Source organism: Prionailurus viverrinus, chromosome C1, assembly GCF_022837055.1.
Source record: "Prionailurus viverrinus isolate Anna chromosome C1, UM_Priviv_1.0, whole genome shotgun sequence".
Lineage (NCBI taxonomy): Eukaryota > Metazoa > Chordata > Mammalia > Carnivora > Felidae > Prionailurus > Prionailurus viverrinus.
The window spans coordinates 31,307,575-31,333,714 of record NC_062568.1 but is presented as its reverse complement, the minus strand read 5'-3'; the positions used below and the strand labels follow the sequence as shown (position 1 = coordinate 31,333,714).

At 37.7% G+C, this 26,140-nt stretch overlaps 1 protein-coding gene across 1 annotated transcript in view; it reads right to left on the bottom strand.

The window, feature by feature from the left end:
- The window catches only part of SATB2 (SATB homeobox 2), a 185,080-nt gene that overhangs the window by 53,836 nt on the left and 105,104 nt on the right, over positions 1-26,140 (bottom strand). The window contains exons 7-8 of the mRNA XM_047871611.1: positions 20,600-21,072; positions 1,641-1,853 (exon numbers count right to left, since the gene is read on the bottom strand). Coding sequence (XP_047727567.1) covers positions 1,641-1,853; positions 20,600-21,072 — 686 coding nt within the window. The remainder of the gene's footprint in view (positions 1-1,640; positions 1,854-20,599; positions 21,073-26,140) is intronic.

Below are 26,140 nucleotides of genomic sequence, written 5' to 3'. Positions count from 1 at the left end.
GTTTGATACAGCAAAATACTGACCCTGGTTGTTTTGCCTGATAAATTGGTCTGGCTCTGAAAGCTTTCAGGTCTTTGAAAAGGTGCCTAAGATATAATTGCATTAGAAAAATATTAAAAGGAAATGGAAAAACAACCTGGACTTGACTTATTTTCTAACAAGTAGAAATGACTTTTTGAGAAGAGCTGGTTAAATGGCCATGAAGCATGGCTGGACTCTCTATAATGATTTAATGGGCTTCAAAAGTGGCAACAATATTGCTGAATTTAATAGAAGTAAATATTAGTGCAAATTAACAACTCGCCCAACTCCATAGCTCAATATATATGCCTCAAGATTTTAAAAAAATAAATAAAAAGAAAAATGCTTCATTACACTCATCCAAAGTAAGCAGTCAAGAGACTTATTTTTGGTTTAACAGTACCTAAAACTCATAATTCACCAAAGACTAAAGTGAAAGTATCACAATTTGGCACTACATGACAGAAAACGATCTTCAATTAAAAATCTATTGCAGAGTTAAAAAAAAAAAAAAGTTATGATGTGTGAAAAAAAATGGATGTACTTGAGAAAGCTCAAGTATTTCTACTAGAATAAAATCTCCTATGTTTAATCAGTTCCTTGGAACTTACCAGAAAACACTCATAACACCAAAACTAAGCAAAACAAAACAAAAACAAAACAAACAAAAAAAAACTTTGGTTACAAAGTGCCCATTTTTCTGATTTGTACAAATGCATACTTGTTAAATATTTGTTTTGAGACATAACTTGCAGTCATCCTGGCAACAGTGAGTCAGATGGTTTTATCGTAAATCTATTGACCAGTAACAGTTTGGGAGAAGTAAAAAGTAGGCTAGAAATGAATGGGCTCAGATGTGAAGTGGAAAGGACACTTGGCTGACTTGAGATGTTGACCATTTAGTTAGGATCGCTGACGCTCATAGCATTACCAGACATGTGAATTTGCAGAAGGACCTGAGAACAGAGTGCTTTTAAAGTGTGGGGAACAAAGGAGAGAAGGAAAGCTGAGTCACTGAGTCCTGTAGGGAGATCACCCAAGGAAGGAAAATCATTAAGGCCTGCATACCTTCCCACTACCATTTTCTAAGGGATCCCTGAATGATCGGCCAAACATTCTGATCCAGCCGCTCCATATGCGTGCTTCAACCATACACAGGTTTCTCCTCCATTTTGTCTTTTTCGAAGTGCATAAACAAGAGCTTGGATTACTCTCCTTGTCCCTGTCCCCAGCCCTAACCCACCCCCCTCCACCGATCCCTGCTTCCAAACTAATATACAGTTTAAGGAAAGTAGTGTTCTTACTACGTAAACTCAGCTTCAATTCAAATCCCCTGACTCCATCTTAGATAACTAAGTAGCTGTGTGTAAACAGTCTGGAGCCTACCTATCCACCCACTCCTGCCCTTTTCTGTGTGGAAGAATGTACTTTCCTCAAGGGACAGAAATACCATATGACACAGTAAAGGATAACCATTCTTACATGGTCAGAGGTTCACATTCTCAGATCAACAAATCTTTGAATTATGTCTCTTAGTTTTTGAGAGAAACGCAGTATCAGTGAAGGCAAGATGTTTCCAAGGCCAAGACTGAAAAGTCAGCGGAGCAAAAATATCTCACCTGAGGGGTTCGGGAGGAGCTGGGACTGCTAGAGGCTGACGAGACCATGCTCACATTGGGATTCATGCTCCGTTCCCTCTCGTCCTGGTAAATGCGATCCCGCTCCACTTCCGGCAGATTGAGGAAATTCTGCATGGCCCTCAGGTTTACTAAAAGAGACTGAGAGGCTGTCCGAGGGTCTTCTTCCTTACGCAAAATCTCAGACAACAATCCCTGATTAAAAGGAAGAAAAAAGAAAAACAGGCCAAGTCATATCTGCAGGTACGTGTGTGGTTTCCATCATCTGCCCCCTCCCCCTTTGTTGGTATTACCAGCTGGCTGTGATGTCAAGAACCTCAGTCTAATTGCTGAGGGTTCTTCAGCAGTAAGATTTTGTGGGACTGTGCTTGCCTTCCAGGGCTGTGCCTTAATCTGGACCGTTCTATTCTGACACTTTATCATCACTGTAATAATCGTCAGTGTACAGAGATGCCAGCTAGCAAGGTAGGCGCTCGGAAGGCTTGTGAAACTGCAATTACCACCAGGTGCCTCCTACAAGTATTTCAGGAACTGTTAGAACTCTCTCTGCTTGAAACTGGGAACACTTGGCAGTCCTGCTCAGCTTTACAAATCTGCCAAGTTTGGTAAATTTAGTTCCGACATTTAAACAGCATGGGAGATTTACATCGACTTAAAAAAAAAAAAGTTTGGCTGAATTTCTGTGTGACCGGCCACTGTTTTCAATATAGATGTTTCTCATGGCAAAAAGAAAAAAAAAAAAAAAAAAGACACAAAGCAAATGGCCATAACTTGTGTTAACCCTCTGATAGCTTCTCAATCCACATATATAATTGGTATCCTCATATATGTACCAGAGGGCACCCAAACTTTTTTTCATGAGATGCCCTCCTTGGGGAAGCTCTAATTCCACCGTCGTTAAAACAATGGAAATACAGGCACAGCTGGTGAGGGGTCAGAGCACACATCAGAGAATGCCATGTATAGACTCGGATAATTTCTGAATATGTGACTCATCCAAAAAGCTTTAAATAGGAAATTGGTGTTTTCATGTGCTCGGATGGCAGATAACTCACAAAGGGAAGGAAAATGTTGACAAGTCCAGAGAAAAGTAGTATACACGCAAGAAAAGGGATAGAACCGGAGTTCTAATCACTGAAGTAATCTGGGCAAAAGCTAAACAATTTCCATTCTGAACTCCTGTTAAATTTTCACAAAGAGACATCACTTTCCACCTTCCAATTCAGGGTGTCTCTTCTCAGGGCAATATGAGACCAGAGTTTAGGATCATCCTCCAGGAAGAGCTGAAATGCTAACTTCTGTATCTTAGAACACACAGGGCAACCCAAAATTGCGAAAAGTAGGTGCCAAAGACATTTCCACTGAGGGAAATACGAATGCAAAGAAAACACTATCAGATTTGTAAAGTATGGCTTAAATATAAAAAGGTGTTAGATCCAAGAAGAATATACCACCTCTGGTTGGAAAGAAATCTTCAGGGTAAGGTAGGCAAGTTTTAAAAATAAGTAATGCATTTGTAATGTAGTGAAGCAAATATCACAAGAGTGTGCATCACACAGCTATTAGCACTTTAAAGAGGTAATCACCACTCAAAGTATCATGTAAGACAATTTATAAAGATATACACGTAGTATGACATATGATAGTTCTGCAATACGAGTGTCATGTTGCTTTGATTAGAGAAGTCTTTGCAAACAAGAATGAAATAAGCCACACAATGAAGCCAGAAGAAATGTTAAGTGCGTGTCTGTGTGCATGCATGCCCAAGGAAAGGGAAAGGTAGGACATGAATGTAAAATACTGTATTGGTAAAATGAGCATAAGAAAATCTAGATGTATCATGCTTTTAGAAGCAAGAGACATTTGTCTTCCAGAAAATGTTACACAATCTAGGTATGGATTCTTTTTTGAAATTCAAAGTCAGTTCTGCCTTAAGTTATCCTACTTTCCACTTGCATGAAGCAACTTGAAATATTAATAGTGAATTTGTTCTAAGATAAAATTCTCTAAATTAATATGTAGAGAGACAAGAGGGAAGTGGATTTAAAATCAATACCAATAAGACACTAAGATTGATGTTTTCTGAGCTTTCTTTAATAAAGAACTCAGTGCATACGGGATGAGTCGGTCCCCTCCTCCTCCTCTCCTTTCTCTCTCTAGCATAAGCAACTTTAGCACTTTAATAAATCTCAGACTGCCAAATTGGGAGGAACTTTAGGGGTTGCATGGATATAGTCTTTACACTAGTTATTACAACGATACTTATAGTACCTCAAAGGCAGTTTGTGAACGTATTCTTCTTCTGTGAAATTATTTTTGAAAGTGGAGTACATTATAGTAAAGATCTTACATACAAAATAGTGAAATAACAAAAACTATTGTTCTAATGGACCACGTTCAAAATAGCAAGTTTGTTCATTCATAATCAATTAAAAAATTATTGCAAAGCATAGAGGTCTTTTACTTGTTTCTCTTTTTGGCTTGGTTGACTGGTTTTTTTCTTCCCCCCACCCCCCCACCCCTACACTGAAATCCTTCCCCTACATTTTTTACATGTTGGACAACCTTATGGGGAAATGAATCCATCTCTAAGAAAAATCAAGACAAAGCATCCTTGTAAATGACTGCTCATCAGCATCATTTCTGAAGTGAGTGGGACACAATGTTTGTGTTTTAAGGGGCTGATGGAATATACTATTGCCTCTGTTTTATTTGCCTAATTGAAGATAAAGTCTCAAACCAACAAGGTGGCCAGTGCTGCCTCCACTATTGCCCCAGAGAATGAGAACACTGTTCTAAATTATTTACTTAAAGTCTCATCTGTGTAGCCACGGTTCCAAAGCAGATTCTTTTTACCTCAGACATTTTCAATAACAAGTGGCTAACTGGTGAGCACAAAAAGAGTTTTAGTTGTTTTGTTGAGTCTTTTTCATTTGGTTATTTATGTGCTCCTCGCTATTTAAACTGGAATTAAAAAAATATATAGTCCAAATTCTGCAGGCTCATAAATGTAGAGTGAGTTTATTTAGTTAGCTGAAAATCATCATGGCGGAAAAAAAAAATCCAAAGAAAATCTATGGCATAATTTACACTACAAACCACCTTATCTAATTATCAAGATAAGTAAATGTTTATCATATTGAAGCTGTCTTGAATAGAACATAAATTAATAATTTATCTCACATAAATATTTCTAAAGCCCTTGCCACTATGCTGTCTCGCATTTTAATTATCAACCGGCCAGGCGGGAGGTGTCACTTAAACATTCCCATTATGCAGCCTGAGATACAGAGAATGTGGCATGGCACCTGGGCACTGAGGGAAAAAAAAAAAAAAAGTGTACTTTTATGAATAGAAAGATCATGAATATTGAGAATGTGAAAATTGAGGGAAATTAATAAATTAACCGGGATATTGCTTATTAAACTTTCATATCAGTAATCACATTAAAACATATTGCAAGTATTGAGTAAAGTGGTCATTAAGAATTTCTCTCATTGTAGGCAACAGAGCCTTCTCAAGGGAGAGATTATCACAATTCCCAGCATGGTGTTAGCTGAGGTTATGTAAGACCAGGAAACATGTTGACTGAAAAGGAGTAGCATGAACATCTGCACAGGAAAGAAAGCCACCTTGCACGACAGCTCTTGGGTTACAAGTCACTAAAAAAAGAACCGAGGTGGGAAAAAGAACCTCAAACTGGCCTTCTTCTCCCTGGACTTTTAATGGGGGATTTTGTATATGATGTTGGCAGAAAATTCAATAAAAACAAAATAATTGAAAGCACAAGAGATAATATGATGCCATCTAGCTCGGTTGCTACTAGAGGCTATCTCCACAAACAAAAAGAATTTGGGCGATTTTTAAAATGAAAAATTGATATACTTATTATTTTGAGCACTTTAAACAATATTTCTATGTGGCAAATGAAATGACCTTATAGTTTCTGAATCTGCAATTTCTGTTGATGAGCTTTCTTGTTTACATTATTATGATTTCCATATTTCTTCAACAATTTATATAGTTTGCCCCAAATTGTTCCTGTGTAAAATACATGCTGATAACTCAGAAATGCTTGGGAAACATTACCAGGACTGGCTCCCTAAAATTTAGTTCTAAGTTCCTGCACTAGCCCTTGCGGCCTTGTCTGGGACAGGTGAGAAACTGCTTATGCTGAGCGTTAATTCTAAGAGAGCAAGAAGAGAACCAAAACCTGGGCCAGGTTTTACGAACGCTCAGTCTGAGCCCCTCAGACCTTCCCAGGCAACTCCAGAACTTACAGCAACACTGGAGGTCATTGCTGCCTAGATTTTAACAGCCACTTGTTCTGGATATCTCCCAGACCTTTAGTAATTCTGTCGGATCAAGCTCTACTGTCCATTGCTCATCTAGGAAACCCCCAAACTCAATGTACCCATTACCAAAAAATGACAGATCAGTCTATTAATTCATTTCTTATTTATGACTTGGTATGAAGCTCAGAAAGGAAAGAAAAGATTAAGAAGACACAGATACTGCTGCCAAGGAGTTCACTATATGATGGTTTATAAAAACACAATGTAAAAGATGACAAGTGTCATAAATTCCAGATAGAATGAGTGTCGGCTCAGTTCAGAAGAGGGTAAAAGTATTGCCAACTCAGGGAAAACATTTTGGAAGAAGTGGGACTTAACTTGGCTGGGATTTGAAATATACATAGTACATAGATATAGAGACAACGATGAGACTAGCCAAGGGAGGGATTGGCCAGTATTTAAACACTGGAAGGAAAAAAAAACAGCATGGCTGATCTAGAATACCGAGAGAAGTGTCTTTTTCCTTAAAAGCTTTAAAAAAAGGTACAAAAACTGATAAAGTTTTGAAGTGAAACTACTATAGTCTACATTAACATAATTCTGAACTACTGGAGTATACACAAAATAACCAGCAAACATTACCCCCAAAATGAAGTGATATTAGATAATCTGTTCAGCCTTTTTGTCACCTGCAACAAATTAGGCTTTCAATATGCAAAACATCTTCCTTCCAGAAAAACAAATGATCATGATTCCATTTAATTGTAATTTGATGAGGCATAATTTATTTTTTAAAGTGATATATACCAGGTGTGTACTGAGGAAACTGGCCCAGCAAACCCCGGTGCTCCCCCTTGGAAAAAGCTTCAAGCTAGCTGGAGACTGTTTTCATTTCTGTAAATTACATTTCTGTTTGTGGCGGTTGAAGTGGGAGGTATAAAGGGTAACTTGCACTGTTCACATATTTATTGTAACATATACCTTTGAAGTAACTCAACCAAAAAATACTCATTTATCATCTAAGCAAATAGTTTCAAAGTGTTGAGTTCCAATCTGAACAAAGATAGATTTTAGAGAAAATAAAGCCCATCCCCTAATAATGTATTTTAATTATGTACTGTTGGATGTATGAACAAAGTATATAAGCTATTTAATGATGATCTTCAGAAATCAAGCTACAACTCTAAGGATACATGAATTGAGACATATGTATTATGCAATGGTGAGTCTGAAAATATATTTAGTTCATATTTATATATTGCTTTAAACAAATGATGTCCTAACCAGTCAGCAAGGTCCAAAGACATGTATACCCCCATTTTACAGATTAAAGTCATAGAGGGTCAAAGGTAGAAAGGATCTTGTCAGTCATATCGGCCAACCCTTCATCCTACCCCTGAGTATGATCTATCACATACTTCCCTTTAAATACAAAACAAACAAAAATCCTCCAAAGGTACTCTTCACGTCTTAATCTTCACGACTTCCCTCTTCATGCTTGCATGCTCATTTGTCAGCCTTACTTTTCACACAATTCTGAAATGTCTGGTTCCAGCTGACATGAGAGCCAAAAACTGGTATTCTTTTGTGAAGACCAGGTAATACAAAATTCCCAGCCTAATCATACAAAGTGAGCTTTTCTATCCCAGGGGCTAACACACAGTTACAGAAGCTGGGGAGCCAGCTGCATGGCTGTAGAAAGTGCTGACATCCTATAGTCAGAAAGCGGACCTAACAGAAGTGATTCTTCCCTCATCTCCAATCTCATTTCCTTCTAGACACTCCTGAGAGGCATTTCCCCCTCTGCTCACGAATATAAACAGGTTTCCCTGGGTTCCATATTCATAATCCACAGCCCCACTATGAACCTGTATGCTGAAATTCATTTGTGTAATGCTAAAAATACTCACCCTCCTTTCACCCCCTAGAGTACTGCTCAGCCATGGAGCCAGAGTACTTAGGCTGATTTGAATAAAAGGTATACAGGGCACAACAATGACAATTTGATTTTTATTATTAAAAATGATGTGTTAAATCCTCAAAGAAAATGTCGTTATTGCATTAGTTTAATAAAACCTCCCTTTATTACAATATTTCTTTATTAGGAGAGGCAGCCTATGCATGTAGCATGGTTGTAGGATGGGGGTGGATAGAATTGAGCATCTAAAGGGAATTAATGTACTCTGCAAATATAAATGCATATACAAAAGTAACATTTGCAGACAAATGTTGTTGCTGTAGAAATGTATTCTGTAATTCACCAAAATACTATGTACATATGTGTGTATGCATATACGCTGCAGTTGGCAATAGTTTCTCCCTCCTTTGAACTGAGATGGCACTCGTTCTATCTGGCATTTATGACACTCATCATCTTTTACATTGTGCTACTAGAAAACCTCTTCTCTTCATCATACAGTAAACTCCTTGGGAGAAGAATCTGTATAATTTGTGCTTAGTGATTAGTTGGGAAGAGAGAGGGATATAAAGCTCTAAGAATGCACCAAATGCATTTTTAAAAACTGGTCTGAGATGGAGGAGTCCTGTGTTTGCTAAAACGCCAGGAACAGGCCCTGTTGGACCACATATTACACTCAAGATCTTTTCATTCAACCTATTGTAAACACCAAGATAGTGGAAACTGAAATTCTTGGCCATGCAGACTCTACTTTAGACCAAATATTTCATCTACTCCCAATCTGCAATTCATTAAATAAAACACTTCCCTCAAAGACAGCTTTCTTTCTAGGGGACATAATAAAACTATACTGTGCTACCTGACACATCAGAATATAGTACGTGCAACACAGAGTGGGTCCAACAAAACATTCTTGAAACCAAAATCACCTGTGCTCTCCTAACAGCAATCCCCTTGTCGGAGCCACTCCTGAGCACATACAGTGAAGGAATTTAGCCAGAAACAGATCTCTGGGAACTTTACTATTTTTACCTACCTATTCAATGCAAAGATAGATGCAATTAGATGAACATTTTTTTTTGTTTTTTTTTTTCTTTTTATCCCTTCCATTTTTGTCTTTAGAAACTCTTAGGTATTGGAATGGGGGGGGGGGGTGCAGGTTATGCACAATCCAAGCCAAAATTTTCTAAACACATGAGTACCAAAAAGCAAAATCAAATAGAGAACTGAACAGGTTCCCTTTGGAAACATTTACCAGTGGTGTTCTCAGCTCTGGGCACATACATGGTTTCTACTAACACCTCAAGTACCTGGCACATGACTATTGCATTCACAAAGTTCTGGGCCCTGGTTATTTCTAGTTTCTATGTGTATTGTGTGAAACAACTGTTGGCAAACTGCCCCCAAAATTTACTAGCTTTGGCTACTTTGTCAAAACATTGGCAAAAATAGTACTTTCCCAAAACAAAACAAAACAAACCAAAAACATACATTTATTGAATATTTATATCTCAAATGTATCAAATGCATTCAGATATAAAAAGTAAAGCAGTCTGTTAACATATGAGTTGACTTTGTCCTGAAACAGTTATAAAATATCATTTTTTTTTCCTGCTGAAATATTTCTGCATTAACTTCAATCACCTCCAAGGTCAAAAACATGTGTTCTCACACAGTACATGTAACATATCGCAGTACTTATTATACCACAACAGGATTACTGGTTTGAAAGCCTGTTTAACCCCTTCAACCTCCTTGAAGGAGAAATTGTATCTTTCATGTTCTGTTCTATGAGATCAGAAATAATTGAGAATAAAGTGGTCGTGAATGTGAGTTCTAATGTCAAAATTTCTGGGTTCAAAATAGGGCTTCAATTAGCCAAGGATTAATTCATCTTCCTATGGCACAGTTTCCTCACCTGTAAAACTGATAAAATAATTTTACTTCCCTCATAGGATTCCCTAGAGCTTATAACTGATACATGTTAAGTGTTCAATAAATGTTAGCCTCCATTATAAGGTCTACCATAGTTTCTGAATGCTTAATAAACATTTGTTAAATGAATACAGAATATACAGAATTATATCAAATAAATACAGAACTAATACACAATACGATTCTTATTTTAAATTTGCAACTTCAAATTTTCATGGCCCTCCACTTATATTTTGCTGTCTTCCCGCATAGAAGGCAGAATGTAAAGGATACATTTCAGGAAGAAGAAGAATTAAAATTATTTGGAATAGAGGAAATGTAAAGAAAAATTTAACTAATTATATAAACTGGAACGATCATATGGTAATCCAGCATGTCACTAAACCAAGATACTCTTTTTATACCTCAGAAAAGTAAAACAACTTTTCTTCCCTAAGTAACTCTGTAGTCATTTAAAATAAGCATTAATTTGCATCACTGTTTAAACATGGGTCATAACTATTAGTAGATGATAGATTTCAGTAGATCATAACTAGTTCTTTTATAATGACATGTAATTCAGTAGATTGGAAATTACCAGGGTGTTTCATACATGGTACAAGTATTATTACCCGAAGTTTTTTTTTTTTTCTTTCATGAAGGTTTTGCTTTAGAATATACAGATAGACAAAAACACAGGTTGAAATGAGATGGAACTCCAGACGGACATACACATGTATGTGCACATGTGTGAGTGTATGTACCAGCTCATGATGTAAAAGGTATTTCTCACTGGGTGCTGCAGTCAAAGATGTTTGAAAGTAAATGCTGTGATGTACACTGATAATTTTAGGCACAAAACTTGTAGACAGAATGTAAACAACGTTGTAATCTCCAACTGACTTCAAATTGATTCAGTTATATTTTTCTCACAGCATTTCTGGCCTTTAAACATAATTCATTTTATTTGAACAAACATGCACTTAACCCCAGGCCAAATGGTCATCATTTCAATCAATGGCCATGAAAGGAACACTCCTTGTGTATTTTTTTTATTACTTTAAATAAGCAATGGTGAAAAGTATATAAATAATGGGATCTAAAGCTAGTGTTCCTTGTATTTCTTCTATAAAAATTCTACTTTAATTGTAAACATCACCCAGGATTGGAGGAGACTAGTTAAATACTAAAATAAACCTTCACACTGAAAATATAGGTCTATATTGAGACACACTCACAGGAGGTAAAAGAAAGTCCTTATTGAAGGAAGAGACTCCTTATCTGTGTGAAAGGAGCTGATCACCCCTTGTCAGAAAAAAAAAAAAAAAAAAGTGACAAAAGTTTGTAAAACCATCCCCCAAAGGAAGACTTTTTTAGTTAAAATGGAGAAAACTGAATTTTTTATAATTAGTTCAGTAACTAATTTTTAAGAACTTGGACACTGGTCAGGGATAGGAAAAGACAGAATAGGGCTCTGTCATCTTTGGTTCCTCTGATTCTTTGGTACCAGTTTTGTAAAGGGGGGGTGGGGTCTTTATATATTCTTTTACACAAAATTTTCTATTTCAAGTAGATACAGGAATGAGGAGACAGTTATTGGGGCACCTGGGTGACTCTGTTGGTTAAATGTCTGACTCTTGATTTTGGCTCAGGTCATGATCTCCTGGTTTGTGAGTTTGAGCCCTGCATCAGCCTCCCCTGCACTGACGGTGTGGGGCCTGCTTGGGGTTCTCTCTCTCTCTCTCTCTCTCTCTCTCTCTCTCCCTCTCTCTCTCTTTCCACCTCCCCCACACACGCATTCTTTCTCTCTCTCTCTCAAAATAAATAAACATTTAAAAGGAAATCTTTACCAAAAAAAAGTAATGAGGAGGGGGTTATATATGTTTGACAGTTACCGAGTCAACCTTCTCTTTACCCAGAACACAAAGCCAGTATCTCCTCCCTCCTTTTCAGCTGGAATTGCCTAAAAGGTGCTAATTAATGATAGTTTGTATATGCGCAAGAGGAACTAAAGTGAGACCACTAGCAAGAGGCCATCCTTAAGACATCTAAGAACTTGGAGACACTGCTATATTGAGAGATATTAATATTATTATAATCTTTAAATCTATGAATTCAAGCCAGTGGTTCTGAAATGAAAGACTGCCTATTTTATGAAGCAAGCAGGGCCATCTTTTCCCACTTTATTAATTTAATGTTGAAATCAAAAGAGGGTGTATTATTTGCTTCAAAACCCAATAACATGTTCATGCCTGATCTGCAGCATTTCATATATACAGGCCACCTTTCAGTGGATGGACTTCCTTTTTCTCACAGGCTTCCTTGTCATTTTATAAGCAGCTCACTGGACCATGGAGTCAAGACCCCTGGGTTTGCATTGTGTTCCACTCCTGTATGACTTGTGGAGTGCCGTATCTCTATTGCATAGTAAGAAATAATGATGACTGAGACCAGAGGTTGGCGGAGAAATAATGCCGAATATCTTGGAAGTCAAGTTTTCTACAAATATAAACTATATGTATAATTAAATCATGCCTATCTTTGGCTAACAATATGTATAAATCAAACGTAAGACTTTCTCCTTCCCCAAATGGACTGGTAACCCACTTAAGTTCAGATTTCCAAATATTTTGGATACTAAAATGTTCATGTTGTTGCTACATATCCCTTCCTAACTGTGCCACTTCGAAGTATACCATTTAGCAAGTCCTTAGACACTTTTAACCTAAATAACACGGGTGTGTATATACTATAAACATGGTATCGATAAAGCATAAAAGCAAAACCCATGTCATTTCACACACACGGGTACATTTCTAGCCGTTGACCTTACTGCCAAGTTTCCTGATACGTTGTTCAATCTAATTTTCCAATCTGTTGAAAACATTCTCCAGTTGCTGAGTCACTTTATAAAACTGTATTTATGACCCTGGCCTTAAGTTTCTTCAAATGATGTGGCTTTGATGAGTAAACAGCAGATTCTTTGCAAAATCTCATAAAAAAAAAAAGAAAAAGTAGTCAAATAAGGACAGGTCCACCAAATGACTTCCTGACGGATTTTTTAAATCCTCTTCTCTATCAGATAAGACCCACGATGAACAACTTTCTCAAGCAAAGCCTTTGACAAAAGGTTGCAAATTGTGTAACTCAGTGACTTTTGCATCAAACAGAAGAAGGAGCATGATACCAAATTAGAGTCCTACTGGTACAGAATAGCACATTTTGTGAAACACATCTGTGCATCTACTGAAAACATGTTTCTAAGAATTGGCTCAGGAGAGCTACCTGAAACAGAAAATGGACCTGAACTTTCTGTGTTATGATGTAATGTGCTAGAGGAAAAAGAACTCTATTATATAAATAATGAAGGTGAAAAAAGCCTCATTTCCAAATTGTAGAAACTTCTTACTGTTGATTCCTTATGTAAGGGTATTTCCAGAACTCTACCACCAAGGAAAGGGGATAGTGATGCAAAGAAGGAACATGGACCACAACTAACTTTCCCTTTCTAGCATTCTAATGCTCCCATTCACATGTGGCAGGGCAGCCATTCCAATGGATTTAGCCTAGTTTGGATCAAAGCTTCCTCTACTTCATTTAACAGATTTGCTCAGATGGAAGGTCTCGGAGGAGAAACAATGTTAGTAAATGAAGGATTTCTGAACATATGAATATGTAGGTCATTGGATTTTTAAATAAATTAGAGAATAGTTTATCTATTCAGGAAGATTCATTGTACATATTTTATGAAGCCATCCTTATTATAGGTCAGTGGGCATCCCACAACCATTCCTTCGTAATATTGTCTTTTAAAATACTGTCATAAACCTTTTCACACTGTCACAAGCCTCTGATTAATATTTTCAAGTCCATAAAGTGACAAGTGTCAAAAGAACACTTAAGGTTAGGATTCATAATCAAACTGTCAAAAAAGCACAGATGTGAGTAAACACAGTAAATAAGCGACTTATTTAATGTCCATAAGCCTAGGAAGTGAAAGTATGCCAACACTAACATAAATTTAGGATATTAGCAAGGGAAAATGAACTGCAGAAGAAAAGAAAAGAGAAAAGGGAGGGAGCAAGGGACAAAAGAAAGAAGGAAGGAAGGAAGGAAGGAAAGAAAGAAAGAAAAAAGGACAGAAAGAAAAGAAAAGGAGAAGAAAAGAAAGGGACAGAAAGGGAGGGAGGAAGGGAGGAAGAAAGAAAAGGAAAAGAAAAAAAAGAAAAAGAAAGTAGATAGAGCTCGGGTCCTCTTATTTCTTGAAATTATAAGTCCTAGAAACACCACTTGCATCACTGACAGAGCACTGGGCAGAGCGAAGGAACAAAACTACTCTGAAACTCACGTGAATTACATAATTCACCATTTAGACTTGGTAACGGTGGTTTTCATTTAAGTCAAGTTTAGAAGATCTCATAGGGTTTCAAATCCAGTGTCCATTTCTGTTTCATTCCCTCTCTTTCTCTTTCCTGTATTTGATAACCATAAGTAAATCTTCCCAATATCAATATCAGTCCATTGAATTCAGAGGGCTTTAAACAATAATAGTGCTGATACTTTTTTTTTTAATTTTTTTTTTAACATTTATTTATTTTTGGGACAGAGAGAGACAGAGCATGAACGGGGGAGGGGCAGAGAGAGAGGGAGACACAGAATCTGAAACAGGCTCCAGGCTCTGAGCCATCAGCCCAGAGCCTGACGCGGCGCTCGAACTCACGGACCGCGAGATCGTGACCTGAGCTGAAGTTGGACGCTTAACCGACTGTGCCACCCAGGCGCCCCGGTGCTGATACTTTTCAAGAGAAAGTAGTACAGTAAAAACATCTATACTATTCCCATAGTGACATCTTACTTTATATTTGGAACGTAGTAAGGCATAAAATTGAAGATAAGTTTTATTCAAACTACTACCCCATAATATAACCAAAAGCCTATTTAGACGAGCAGGAGCACTGATCTATAATCTGGGATAAAAATCACATCTTGAGATAAAAGATTCCTGTGCAAGTGATTTATTAAGGAAGTACAAAGGGAAACCTGTGAGGCAGTGGGAAAAGTGGGACAGGGAAGGGAAGAAACCCAAGCAGTCCCTGTCTCAGCCTCATCTGCGGAGAGCTCTGGAGTAAAAGTCACACTTCAGTGCTGTCCCTACTACTGGAGGCAGGGGAACTAGCCTTTTACCCCCCTGCACCTATCAGACATTGGTTAAGTATTACCAGCTCTCTGCCTGTGTGAGTAAAGCAAAATCCAATAGTCTGAGGAAAGTCCTTTGAATGAAAAACTGACCAGCAGTCACTAGCTTCTAGAAGTAAAAGTATAGGGGAGTACAAGTGGGGGAGAAATAGAACACCAAACACAGAGCAGGCATGTTATCTGCCTCGGCTTACTCTGGTGTAATACCCACAGCACCTCACTTTGTGACCATAGGTAATAGAAACACTTAGAAATATATCACAGGAATTTCCTGAAAATTAATGACCAGGCCAGAAAACATCTGATCTCTCATTTGTCATAAAAGTCTTCAGAGACGCAAAAAGTGGGGTTAACCTTTTCTTCCAAAAGACTAGTAAAGAAGAAAGTGACAATGCTCAGAATATATTTGCTGCAAGGTCATAATGACAAAAACAGGCTTCTATCATCCTGATGGCACAGACAGGATGTGATGCTCTGCTATACCCTGCATCTAGAACTACATTAGTCTCGTGCCCATGCTGATGATATGATACCCTGGCATTGCATGATCTCAAGACACACTGATTAAAATTAAAATGTATTAAATGCAAGCTCTTGAGGGGCGCCTGGGTGCCTCAGTCAGTTAAGCGTCTGACTTCAGCTCAGATCATGATCTTGCGTTTCATGAGTTTGAGCCCCGTGTCAGGCTCTGTGCTGACAGCTCAGAGCCTGGAACCTACTTCAGATTCTGTGTCTCCTTCTTTCTCTGCTCCTCCCCCACTTGTGCTCTGTCTTTCTCTCTCTCTCAAAGATAAATAAAAACATAAAAATTTTTTTAAAAAAGCAAGCTCTTGGAAATATAGCTCTATTCCCTCGATTGTGTTATTTTATATCACCAAATGATATAGTGGCAATAGATCAGATATACAGAGTAATTAATAGTTTCTCCTTGGAGAACTGGCATTTTCAAATGCTACTTATTATGAATTTCAGTTGTTCCTCTGGAAGTTTTAAACATGAAAAACTAGGCTGATGTGGTTGTTGTTGTTTTTTTTCTAGCTTTAGCTTCATTTATGAATGTTATACATGTGATTTGTTCTATACACACACATACACACTGTCTCTAATTACTAGTTGTTCAGGGTCCAATCACTGAGCACAAATCCAGAAATACAAACTATAGGATGACAAACAAAAGTACTTTTTATTGAATTTGATAATAAATGAATAATAGAGATCATGAACTATTTCTAGGAAATACTCAGTGTACTGAAGGTATATTACATCTCACTAAAGCAAATGGACACAAGATTGATATTGGCCTTAGGTATTCATCTAAAATAAATGGTTCTGATCCTGTTTGCTTTGAGGAAAAAAATGGTGAGATTCCTTTCTATCCAAAAATTAATACTTCATTTACGTTGTTATCTATAAAGTTAATTTTTGTTTATTATAGCCGGCAAATCATGATATCACCTATAAATGTCTGATTCCACTCAAAAAAGCCTAACATTTGGAAAATCCATGGTTGGTTTCATGGGGCACAGTACACCATGTTTTCCACTTAATGATACTGCTGGTGAAACCCAGCTGTCCAACCTTGCTGTTAGCAACTACAGTATATACAGCAAAAACAATCTGCCTGCTGACCTCCAGCTTGAGTTCAAACTATGTCATTCTGTCAATACCATCTACCTTGATTAGGTTGGGCTTTATACACAACAGGTTATGATCCCAGAGGGATGAAAAGCTTTCCCAAATTAAAAGCAGAATTTTAAAAGGAAATACTCATACATTCCTATGCATTTTCCATTTGATATCCTCAAGGCTGGCCCATGAACTCAAGCTCATGTTGATTGAAAGTGAATGTTCCTTTCTGGGTGTAGCCATCTTACAAATTTAATGGCAGGAGGAAAATAATAAAATGTGTTCCATGCTTCAATTAGACCTTTTATAACTTGGCACTTGAACGATGGCAATGCCAAAGAAAAATCATTAATCCATAAAAATAGACAAAAAGGATTGTGGAGGAGAAGACAGACCTCCAGGAGTCTAGGGCCTTGGCAGAGTATTCTCTCACACCAACAAGGTCTAAGGTCTGTCTTTTGTCTAGCCTCTCTGTGAGTCTTCTCTCAGGCTTCATGCTATTTGGATAAAATATATATTGTATTTGATTCTAAAATCCAGAGTAATACAACCATGCTTTCAATTTTATCCTTAGCCAAAGGAACTGTATATATAACCAATAAAATGTTGGCTAGCTATGAAATGCCTATTCATGCACATGAACGATACATGAAAGAACACACACACATACACATGCACACACACACACACACATACACAACTACACATGTAAACACAAAATAAAGACTAAAAGATGCATCCTTCCACCTTGTATTTAGCAATAACATGTAACACACTGGCTCAAAAGCACCAGAATTTTTCATAGCCCTAGTTCAGATAACTGTGGACACACAAACGCTGCTTTAGTACTTTGAGTCAAAAAAGAAATCATAGAGTGCTATCTGGAACATGTGCAGACCTCCGTGGACCTCCAAACTCATTTTTAAATGCTGTAAACGGAGTCTGTCAATAATAGAAAGCGTAAATTAGCGAAGTCAAGGGGACAGGAGATCTCACCCTCTTAGTCTCCTGCCACACCTAATCTTTCAGCACCAAACCTCAAACCATCCCACTGTGCTTCTTCCCTGCTCCCACTCCTCTGGTTCCAGCATTCCTGAAGACTGTTACCAAACCACAGTGCTTGGTTCCATCACTAGTTCACGCCTGTTAACTTCAGCTGAGATCCCAAACTACTTCACAATTCCTTCTATCTCAGATCGACTCCCTATCACATTCAAGCTGTCAACACGCTTCTGACCTCCTTTTCAACACCAAATTTTGGAAAGAGTAATTTGCAGCCCCTGCTTCTGTATCCTCAACAGTTAGTCACTCCTCAACTCCTAAATTCTGGCTCCTGCCTTCTCAACTCTAATGAAATTACACTCTAGGTTTGCCAAAGGTCTCTCCCAACCAATTGCCAAATTTCATGGCATGGTTTCAAGCTTCTCATGCCCAGACGTCTTAGTTTTGCTCACAAGGACAAGTCTCCTTCCACAAACTCTTTATTCATGTTCTGTATACTCTCACCACTACCTCCCTATTCTTCCATCTCCACCTGCTCCCATCTCTACTGGCATTTCTTTTACCTCTTTTCCTGGTGGGAGTAGTGGTGATGGTTTCTCCTCTTCCTTCCCTCGACTCTCTAAATCTCAGGCTCTGTCAGTAAATTTCTAATCTTTCTCTAACCCTGAAAACTCTTTTTAGCACCAAACTCATATTTTGAATGACTTCTGAATACTTTCATTTGAACAAATCTGCCAGTACAGGGTGCCTGGGTGGCTCAGTCAGTTCAGCGTCCGACTCTTGATTTCGGTTCAGGTCATGATCTCATAGTTCGTGAGTTTGAGCCCTGCATCAGGCTCCATATTGACAGGGCAGCGCCTGCTTAGGATTTTCTCTCTCCTTCCCTTCTCTCTCTGCCCCTCCCCCACTCTCTCAAAATAGATAAATCAACATTTTGGAAGGAAGGAAGGAAGGAAGGAAGGAAGGAAGGAAGGAAGGAAGGAAGGAAGAAAGAAAGAAAAAGAAAGAAAGAAAGAAAGAAAGAAAGAAAGAAAGAAAGAAAGAAAGAAAGAAAGAAAGAAAGAAAGAAAGATCTGCCAGCACTTCGGAGTCAAAATAGCCTGATCCAAAATAATCACTAAACTTATTCCAACTATCTCTTTCAATATTCTTTTTGACTCTCTAAATAATTACAGATTTATTCTCAGCCACAAGGCTCTAACCTTGGCATTATCTTTATTGTCCATCCCTCTTTATCCATTCAGGTGGTTGCACTTTGTGTCAATTTTACTTCCACAATTCTTCTTGATTTTGTACTCTCTATCCCACCACCACCAGCCTAGTTCAGAACTTCTACACATTTCAGCTGGATATTTATGGCTGCCTTCTAAATGATATTCCTACCTTCTCGCTATCATGAGAGAGAAAAAGATCTTCCTAAGGTCCAATTCTGATTATTGGATTATAGCATATTCCTACATGAGACCTTCAATGGCTTCTAGTGCCTATTAAATAAGGTTCTAAGTTCCTAGCATGGCCCTAAGACCTTTTTTGATCTATTTCCCCGTTTAAGTTTTATTATCTAGCTTTGCTATCAACTACCAACTATTCCCACACATGCCTGACTCAGCACTTTTCTTGTTAATTCCTTTAGCCTAAAGTACCCTTCTTCTCCATCTTTGCCTGTTAAATTCTATTTATCCTTCAAGGTCTAACTCCCCAGAAACTTAATATTCAAGTCAGGTATTTACATATGGTGCTTGCCTATGATCTTTTTCATCTTTGCATCTGCACTGAGCTTAGCTTCCTGCCTTGCATTTAGTAGGGTGATCAAATTTAAACCTACTGTCCTCTTCAAGACTCACTATATTCATCCTACTATTAGTATTCCTTACCCCCAGCTCCCCATAGATACCCACTACAACCATCATTATTCTCCTACACCACTCACCTTACTTCACACTTTTGTTATCTGAATATGTTTTGTTTTTTTTACTACTAGGTCATTACCTCCTTGAGATTGGCACTTTTACTTTCTTGTTACTCATGTAAGGACCAAATTAATGGTTCTCAAAATATGGCTACCAGACCAGCAGCATCAGAATCACCTGGGACCTTGCTACAAATGCAAATTTCTAGGTCCTACCCCAGACTATGGAATCAGAAACTCTGAGGTGAGGTCCTCAATAGAAGGATCTACATAAATAAACTGTTTATCTTTTTATTGCTTGGTATTATATTGGCATGTAATTACCTCAAAATATTGAAAAATATGAGTAAATTATTCATTACCACCTTAACAATATCTTTTTTTTTTAATGTTTATTTATTTTGAGAGAGAAAGAGAACATGAGCAAGCAGGGGAGGGGCAGAGAGAGAGAGGGAGAGAGAGAATCCCAAGCAGGCTCCACACTGTCAGCACAGAGCCTGACACGGGGCTCAACCTCATGAACAATTAGATTACAAAGTGAGTTGAAATCAAGAGTCAGATGCTTAACTGAGTCACCCAGGTATCTCCCCCCACCCCCACTTTATCAATATCTCAACTCTAACTTGTATATTTTGAAAAACTTAAAAAATTATAGAAATTATGACATACAATGATATTCTTTTTATACAGTTCAAAAACAAAGTAAATAGATTGTGTGTACGGAAGTAGTTTTAGAACTAGTTTTTAAAAAACAAGTGAATGTTAACCACAAAATTCAAATCAGGGTTATACCAGGGGAAAAGCAGATGAGAAGATGAGGAAAGAAAGGAGCACATAGGCCCAAAGCATTGGTAACGTTTTGGGTCCTGAGTTGGGTGATGGGTTCACAGATATTCATTATTTACTGAAATGAATTAATTATGGCTATGCACGTATCAAGTATTTCCTGAGCTAAGGATTACTAGTTAATTATGTGTGCTCTGGGATTGATAAAGTTTTTTTGAAGAGATAAAGAAGATGTCACAATTCTGTCCTTAGTATCATTTCAACCACCAACTATCATGTGCGATGCTAAGCATACCTGTGTGCGGTTGAATGCCACTCTTGCAAAGACAGCTTGGGACACACTGGCCCTCTTCAGCTCATCTCTGACTTGCTGGTAGATATCTGGAGAGACTTCTACAGAAGAGTTGGTTGGCTCTGGCTTAACTGCTCTGGGAATGGGTGGATGGTTCAGGAACTGCTGGTTGATGGCTTGAGGATGCTGGTGAGCCAGGAGCCGGCTAACGGCAATCTGTTGGTTTATCAGATGGGCCATGGCTATTTGTTGCCTAACAAGTTGTGGACTGAGCTGGGGAGAAAGAAGACCAGGGCTCATGATGGGCTGTAATGCGGGCACTTGGTTTCGGATTGGAGTACTGTGGTGGATTTGGCTATGAGGAGACTGTTCGTTGGTTTTCCCCAAGGATGCCAGCTGGTTCATATTTGGTAAATGCATTGGACGCTGGCCCAGAACACAATAGTCTGAAAGGTTTTCTCGTTCCACTCTTTCCACTGTTAAGAGATAAAAAATGAAAATCCATCGTTATTTTCATTGGTGCAATTTATTGCTGATATATGCAGTACAAAATTATCATATTTTTGGTATATTAATGACATAAACTTTTTTCATACGAAGCTGGAAGCCCAAGAGTAAAAGTGAGTTTTCCTTCCTTGAAAAATGTTATAATTTTTTCATAGGTGATATGAAAGCAATAATATTTACTACTTCATTTTTCTTCAGTTCCTAAAAGTAGGCATTTTATTGAATAACTAAGACAGAAACCACTAAGCATGATCAATTCTAAATCCTCTCGTATTCCCAAGCTCTCTCATCTCCCTCATCACCCTCTGTTATAAAAACACCAGCTGTTCTCATCTTCTGTAGTTTGTGGTTAATGGTGTAGTTCATGGTTATCAGGAAATGACAAGGACAACATCTCCTGCCAAATTAACTGCTACCTCCTAATAAAAATCTCACACAATAAGTATTATACAACTATGGGAACATTCATAGAAAATATGTGCCATGAAGTATATCCTTTTATCTACTCACTTGTTATCTTTGGTATAGGAATATTTCTGTAAAAATTGGATATGTTAATGATTGTTCTATGTACAAGGATAAGGAAGAAACAACATTTATAACATCTTCTTGACTTTTCATTAAATAAGATGCTTCCTCCCCCCTACCCCCCGGATAGCTACCTTATTACATTTTATTGCACTTTACTAGTGAAGATTTAAGGAATAACCTGGAAAGGCAGAAGTAAAAGAAAGTGAGTATCATATATGTTCAAGCATGAGGCAGAATTTTTTCCTCTCCCAAGAATATTTCCCAGGAAAGAGTGAATTAATCACCTCATAGTTAAATCCTTATCTAAATCTCTGTATTATGTTATTATGTAAAACAAAGGTTTGTTTGGAGAAAACACATTTAAGCTGAAACAACCTCCATCATTCCTAGTTTTAAATCCTTGCAGATGTAACTGAACAGTATCTGTTTTTTAAAGAAAAAATTCCAAACAGATTTAGTAATTATTTGTTATAGTTGCAAATGTTAGATATGATCATGCAAAAGACTATTAAGACTTTAAAGAACACTACTTTAGATGGTTACATGCTGGAAATCAGAAGTAGTCATACACAGGACAAATTTTTAAAAATAATTGTCCCATTATTACGTAAATGATTACGTAAATGATGTATATGGTTTAGAGTGTCAGAATCATATTTTTATCAAAAAAGTACTAACTCTCAAAAAGAACTTTCACAGAAATGGTGTGTGCTAGAAAATCAGGTGACTCCAAACACGGGTTCTGTAATGGCAGAGACATGAGTGCCAAATCACATAAACTTTAAGGGTGGAGAAAAGTAGTATTTTTAATTAATATTCTATGTAATATGTGATTTTAATATACATAGGTGGAAGTTAATACATTAAAATATAAGTAAATATTTGACCATTATCCATATGTCTAATGGTTATTTTATATATTCAAAACTTCTCATTTGGGGAAATAAACATTAGTGTCTTGGGATCACCTTATATTGAGACATATACAGTATTTATTTCTCCTTTGCTTAAAAAAGCAAAGTGATTGCTTAACTTTCCTATGAACCCCCAAGTAAGTAAAGTTTACCTCAGACTTCTTTAAAGTCTCAATTGCTAACTTAATCTTTTCCATGTAATTCATATCATTGTATTCACCTTTCCTTCACATCGTTCAAGGTGAACAAATTATGTTAATCTTATCCTTTAAATGTAAGCATTTTTCAGTCATTGTATTAATTAAACTTTAAGGTATACAATCTTAAAACCAAACCAAGCACATGGTCGAGAGCCTTCAAAGGGTAATCTAACACAGTTTGCCTAGGACAGGAATCACTCTTATGATTCCTTTACTAAAAGAAGTGCAGAAACCATGGACTGCTTCTGAGTAAAATTGTACTTCATAGACAGAAATACTTGGCCCTAGTAGACACTTGGTTCATTTTTGTTTAATTCCTTTTGAATTCAGCCAAAATAAAGGCAAAGTAAAATGCTAAATTATGTGCTCAGGTACTTAAGATGTAAAACTGTTGTCCATTTCTTTTTCTACTTATATATAGAACCATCCTCTTATAGCATGCATTCTTTGACCAAAAGCTAATTTTCCAAAATTTCAGTATTTTCATTTCTCAATGGCTTAATTGATTGATTTGAGTAACTCAACTTTGATTGAGTTACCTTCTTGAAATATATCTAAATCACATCATTAACAAAAAGTTCTACTGACACACAATTATAGTGTTATAATTATGCACACAATTAAGCATTAACGTCAGAGCTCCAAGAAACCTGTATGAATTGGTGCAATACGAATCTGAATAATGTCATTCCATATTCCTTCAAGATTATGCATAGTATGTTCCTTTTCTTAAGAGTTCTCAGATTCTTAGAAATTCATATAATTAAAAACCGGACTGTGGAAGTGTCCTTACAGACACGTAGTAACACCATGAAGTACTAAGTATTTAGAAAACCATAATGAAGGAATTGCAAAGGCAAAGGCCTACACCTCCAGGTGGAGGAAAATAGCCAGAGAAGCCAATCCCAAAGGCACGAGGGGAAGTAAGAGAAAGCCTGCCCCGTCCAGAGGAAGCAGACACTACCTTGCCTCAGCCAGTTTTTGTCTTTCTCATATTGTCATTTCTTCAGATTTTTTTTCAAGAAAATGGAAAATCTGGATTATTACATGATAGTGCCTATTATTCAAGCATTGGCAACTAAATCCATTTGCAATAAACACCAAACAAAACATTTCTGAAAACCAGACACTGCCCACAGACTACGAGTCTTAAAACGTTGCCTGTAAGACCAAAGATACTCCTTAAGTTGTTAAAGAAAAAAATACTCAATGGCACTCATTAAAGGTGGTAAGGCACACCTCATCCAGGACCATCACAGTAGGTAAAGGGACACCTGCAATGGGATTTTATAGTGGGGGAGAGAGAAGGGGTTTAACTCCTAAAACAGCATAAACACATGGGAATTTATAGACAAAGAGCAAGGTAGGGATGGGTGGATGGAAAATTACTAAGAGGCAACATCAGGAGTAAGGGGAGTTCTGGCTAAACTGACCTAACCTGCTTCTTTGCCAAAAACACGCCAGGGTGTTCAAACATCACCTGAGGGGGATGACAGGAGATGAGGAACCCAATTAGATATCGAGGGGTGATCAGATATCAAGGGTGGGGGTTCAGGTTAAACTGACCTAACAGGGTTCTTGCTCAAACTGGATTTTACAAGGAAATGCACAGATGGGCCATGGAGAAGATTTAGAAGACTGAGTAAAATTTGGTCAAATGAAGAACCTTTGTCAATGTTTTTCAGTCCCTGATAGCTCTACAAATAAAAGCCAGGAGAGAAAGAACAAAGGGGAGCCTGGGTGGCTTAAGTTGGTTAAGCCTCTGACTTAAGCTCAGGTCATGATCTCACAGTTTCTGAGTTCAAGCCACGTGTTGGGTTCTGTGCGGACAGCTCAGAGCCTAGAGCCTGCTTCGGATTCTGTTTCTCCCTCCCTCTCTCTGATCCTCCTCTGGTCTCTCTCTCTGTCTCTGTCTCTCTCTGTCTCTCAAAAATAAATAAATAAACATTAAAAAAAGAAACAAAGAAACAAAGAAAAAAAATCATCATCCTCACTTTTAAGAAGGCCTCACTTTTAAGAATGCCTAAAAATCAAATACTCATCAACAAGCTACATCTCCACTGACCAGAGCAGTAAATGGTTTCAGTAAAAATTTGTACAGATCTTGCTAAATTTGAAAAGCTCTTTCATTTTTTTCTACCACTCTCATAAAAATATCATAATATTTTAGCCTCTAAAGCCACAGCAGGTGAAAGACAAATGCTTTAAAAAAAAAAAAAAGGTCAGAGGAGCATCACAATGCACAAGACTCCATCTAAAAATTGAGTTTGGACATTCATTATTTCTTTTCTATTTCCCTTCCTTCCTTCCTTCCTTCTCTCCTCCTTCCCTCTTACCTTCCTTCCTTTTCTTCCCTCCCTCCTTCCCCTTCTACCTTTCTCTTCCTTCCTTTCTTTTTTTAACATTTATTTATTTTGGAGAGACAGAGGGAGACAAAGCCCAAGCCAGGGAGGGACAGAGAGAGAGGGAGACACAGAATCTGAAGCAGGCTCCAGGCTCTAAGTGGTCATTACAGATCCTGACGTGGGGCTCAAACCCATGAACCGTGAGATCATGACCTGAGCTGAAGTTGGACGCTCAACTGACTGAGCCACCCAGGTTCCCCTCTCTTCCTTTCTTTTTAAATTTATTTGAAAGTAATCACAATGGCTGAGGTGTAGACCTAACAGCAGTATGTGATTTTATGTTTTTTTCTTTACTCTAAGGAAACATAATATTAAGTCTGTCTTAAACTAAACCAAATTCAGAGACAACACCTTGGCTCTGAGGGTCCATCTCAATGTCTGCAATATTTAGCTATGGGGAAAAAAAAAACCTGAAAAAAAGTGAAGGATAAACGGTAGTCTTGCCTCTGATGATGAAAGCAATGTTCACATTCACAACCAAAAATCTTCTCAATAGAGCCAAACTGCTTACTTATTAAAGAGACATAAAACACACCACTTCTAGGGCTTTGAATCAGAGTTGTAATTTAATTCACAATGAATTTGATTCTACTGTTGCCAAAGTCCTGAAGGTGATCTGTGTGCCTGGGAAGGAATGATACCTCCAGCTTCAAGTTCAAGTTTCTAAGTAGGATGTGGCTTGAAGAACTGTCAAGGCAAGTGGAGCTGAAATATTTCTATACCTGGTAGCTTTAGAGGCTTTCTGTAGCTCTTCTAACCTGTGGGAAAGGGTCTCCGTCTAGGGGCCTTGCAGGTGAACAGTTCACATCTGGAGTCAGCTCAGGTTTCTGAGGAACTCAGAGTTCCAGGATATCTTACAGATTCCTCTGAGCTTTCTGGGACTGAATTTAGGGAATGCGAAACCATTATCTAACCACTCCCTGAGCTTCTGGGATTCCATTTAACTCTGAAGTAGGAAAGCCCTTTGTAGCCCTGCTTTAGGACTGG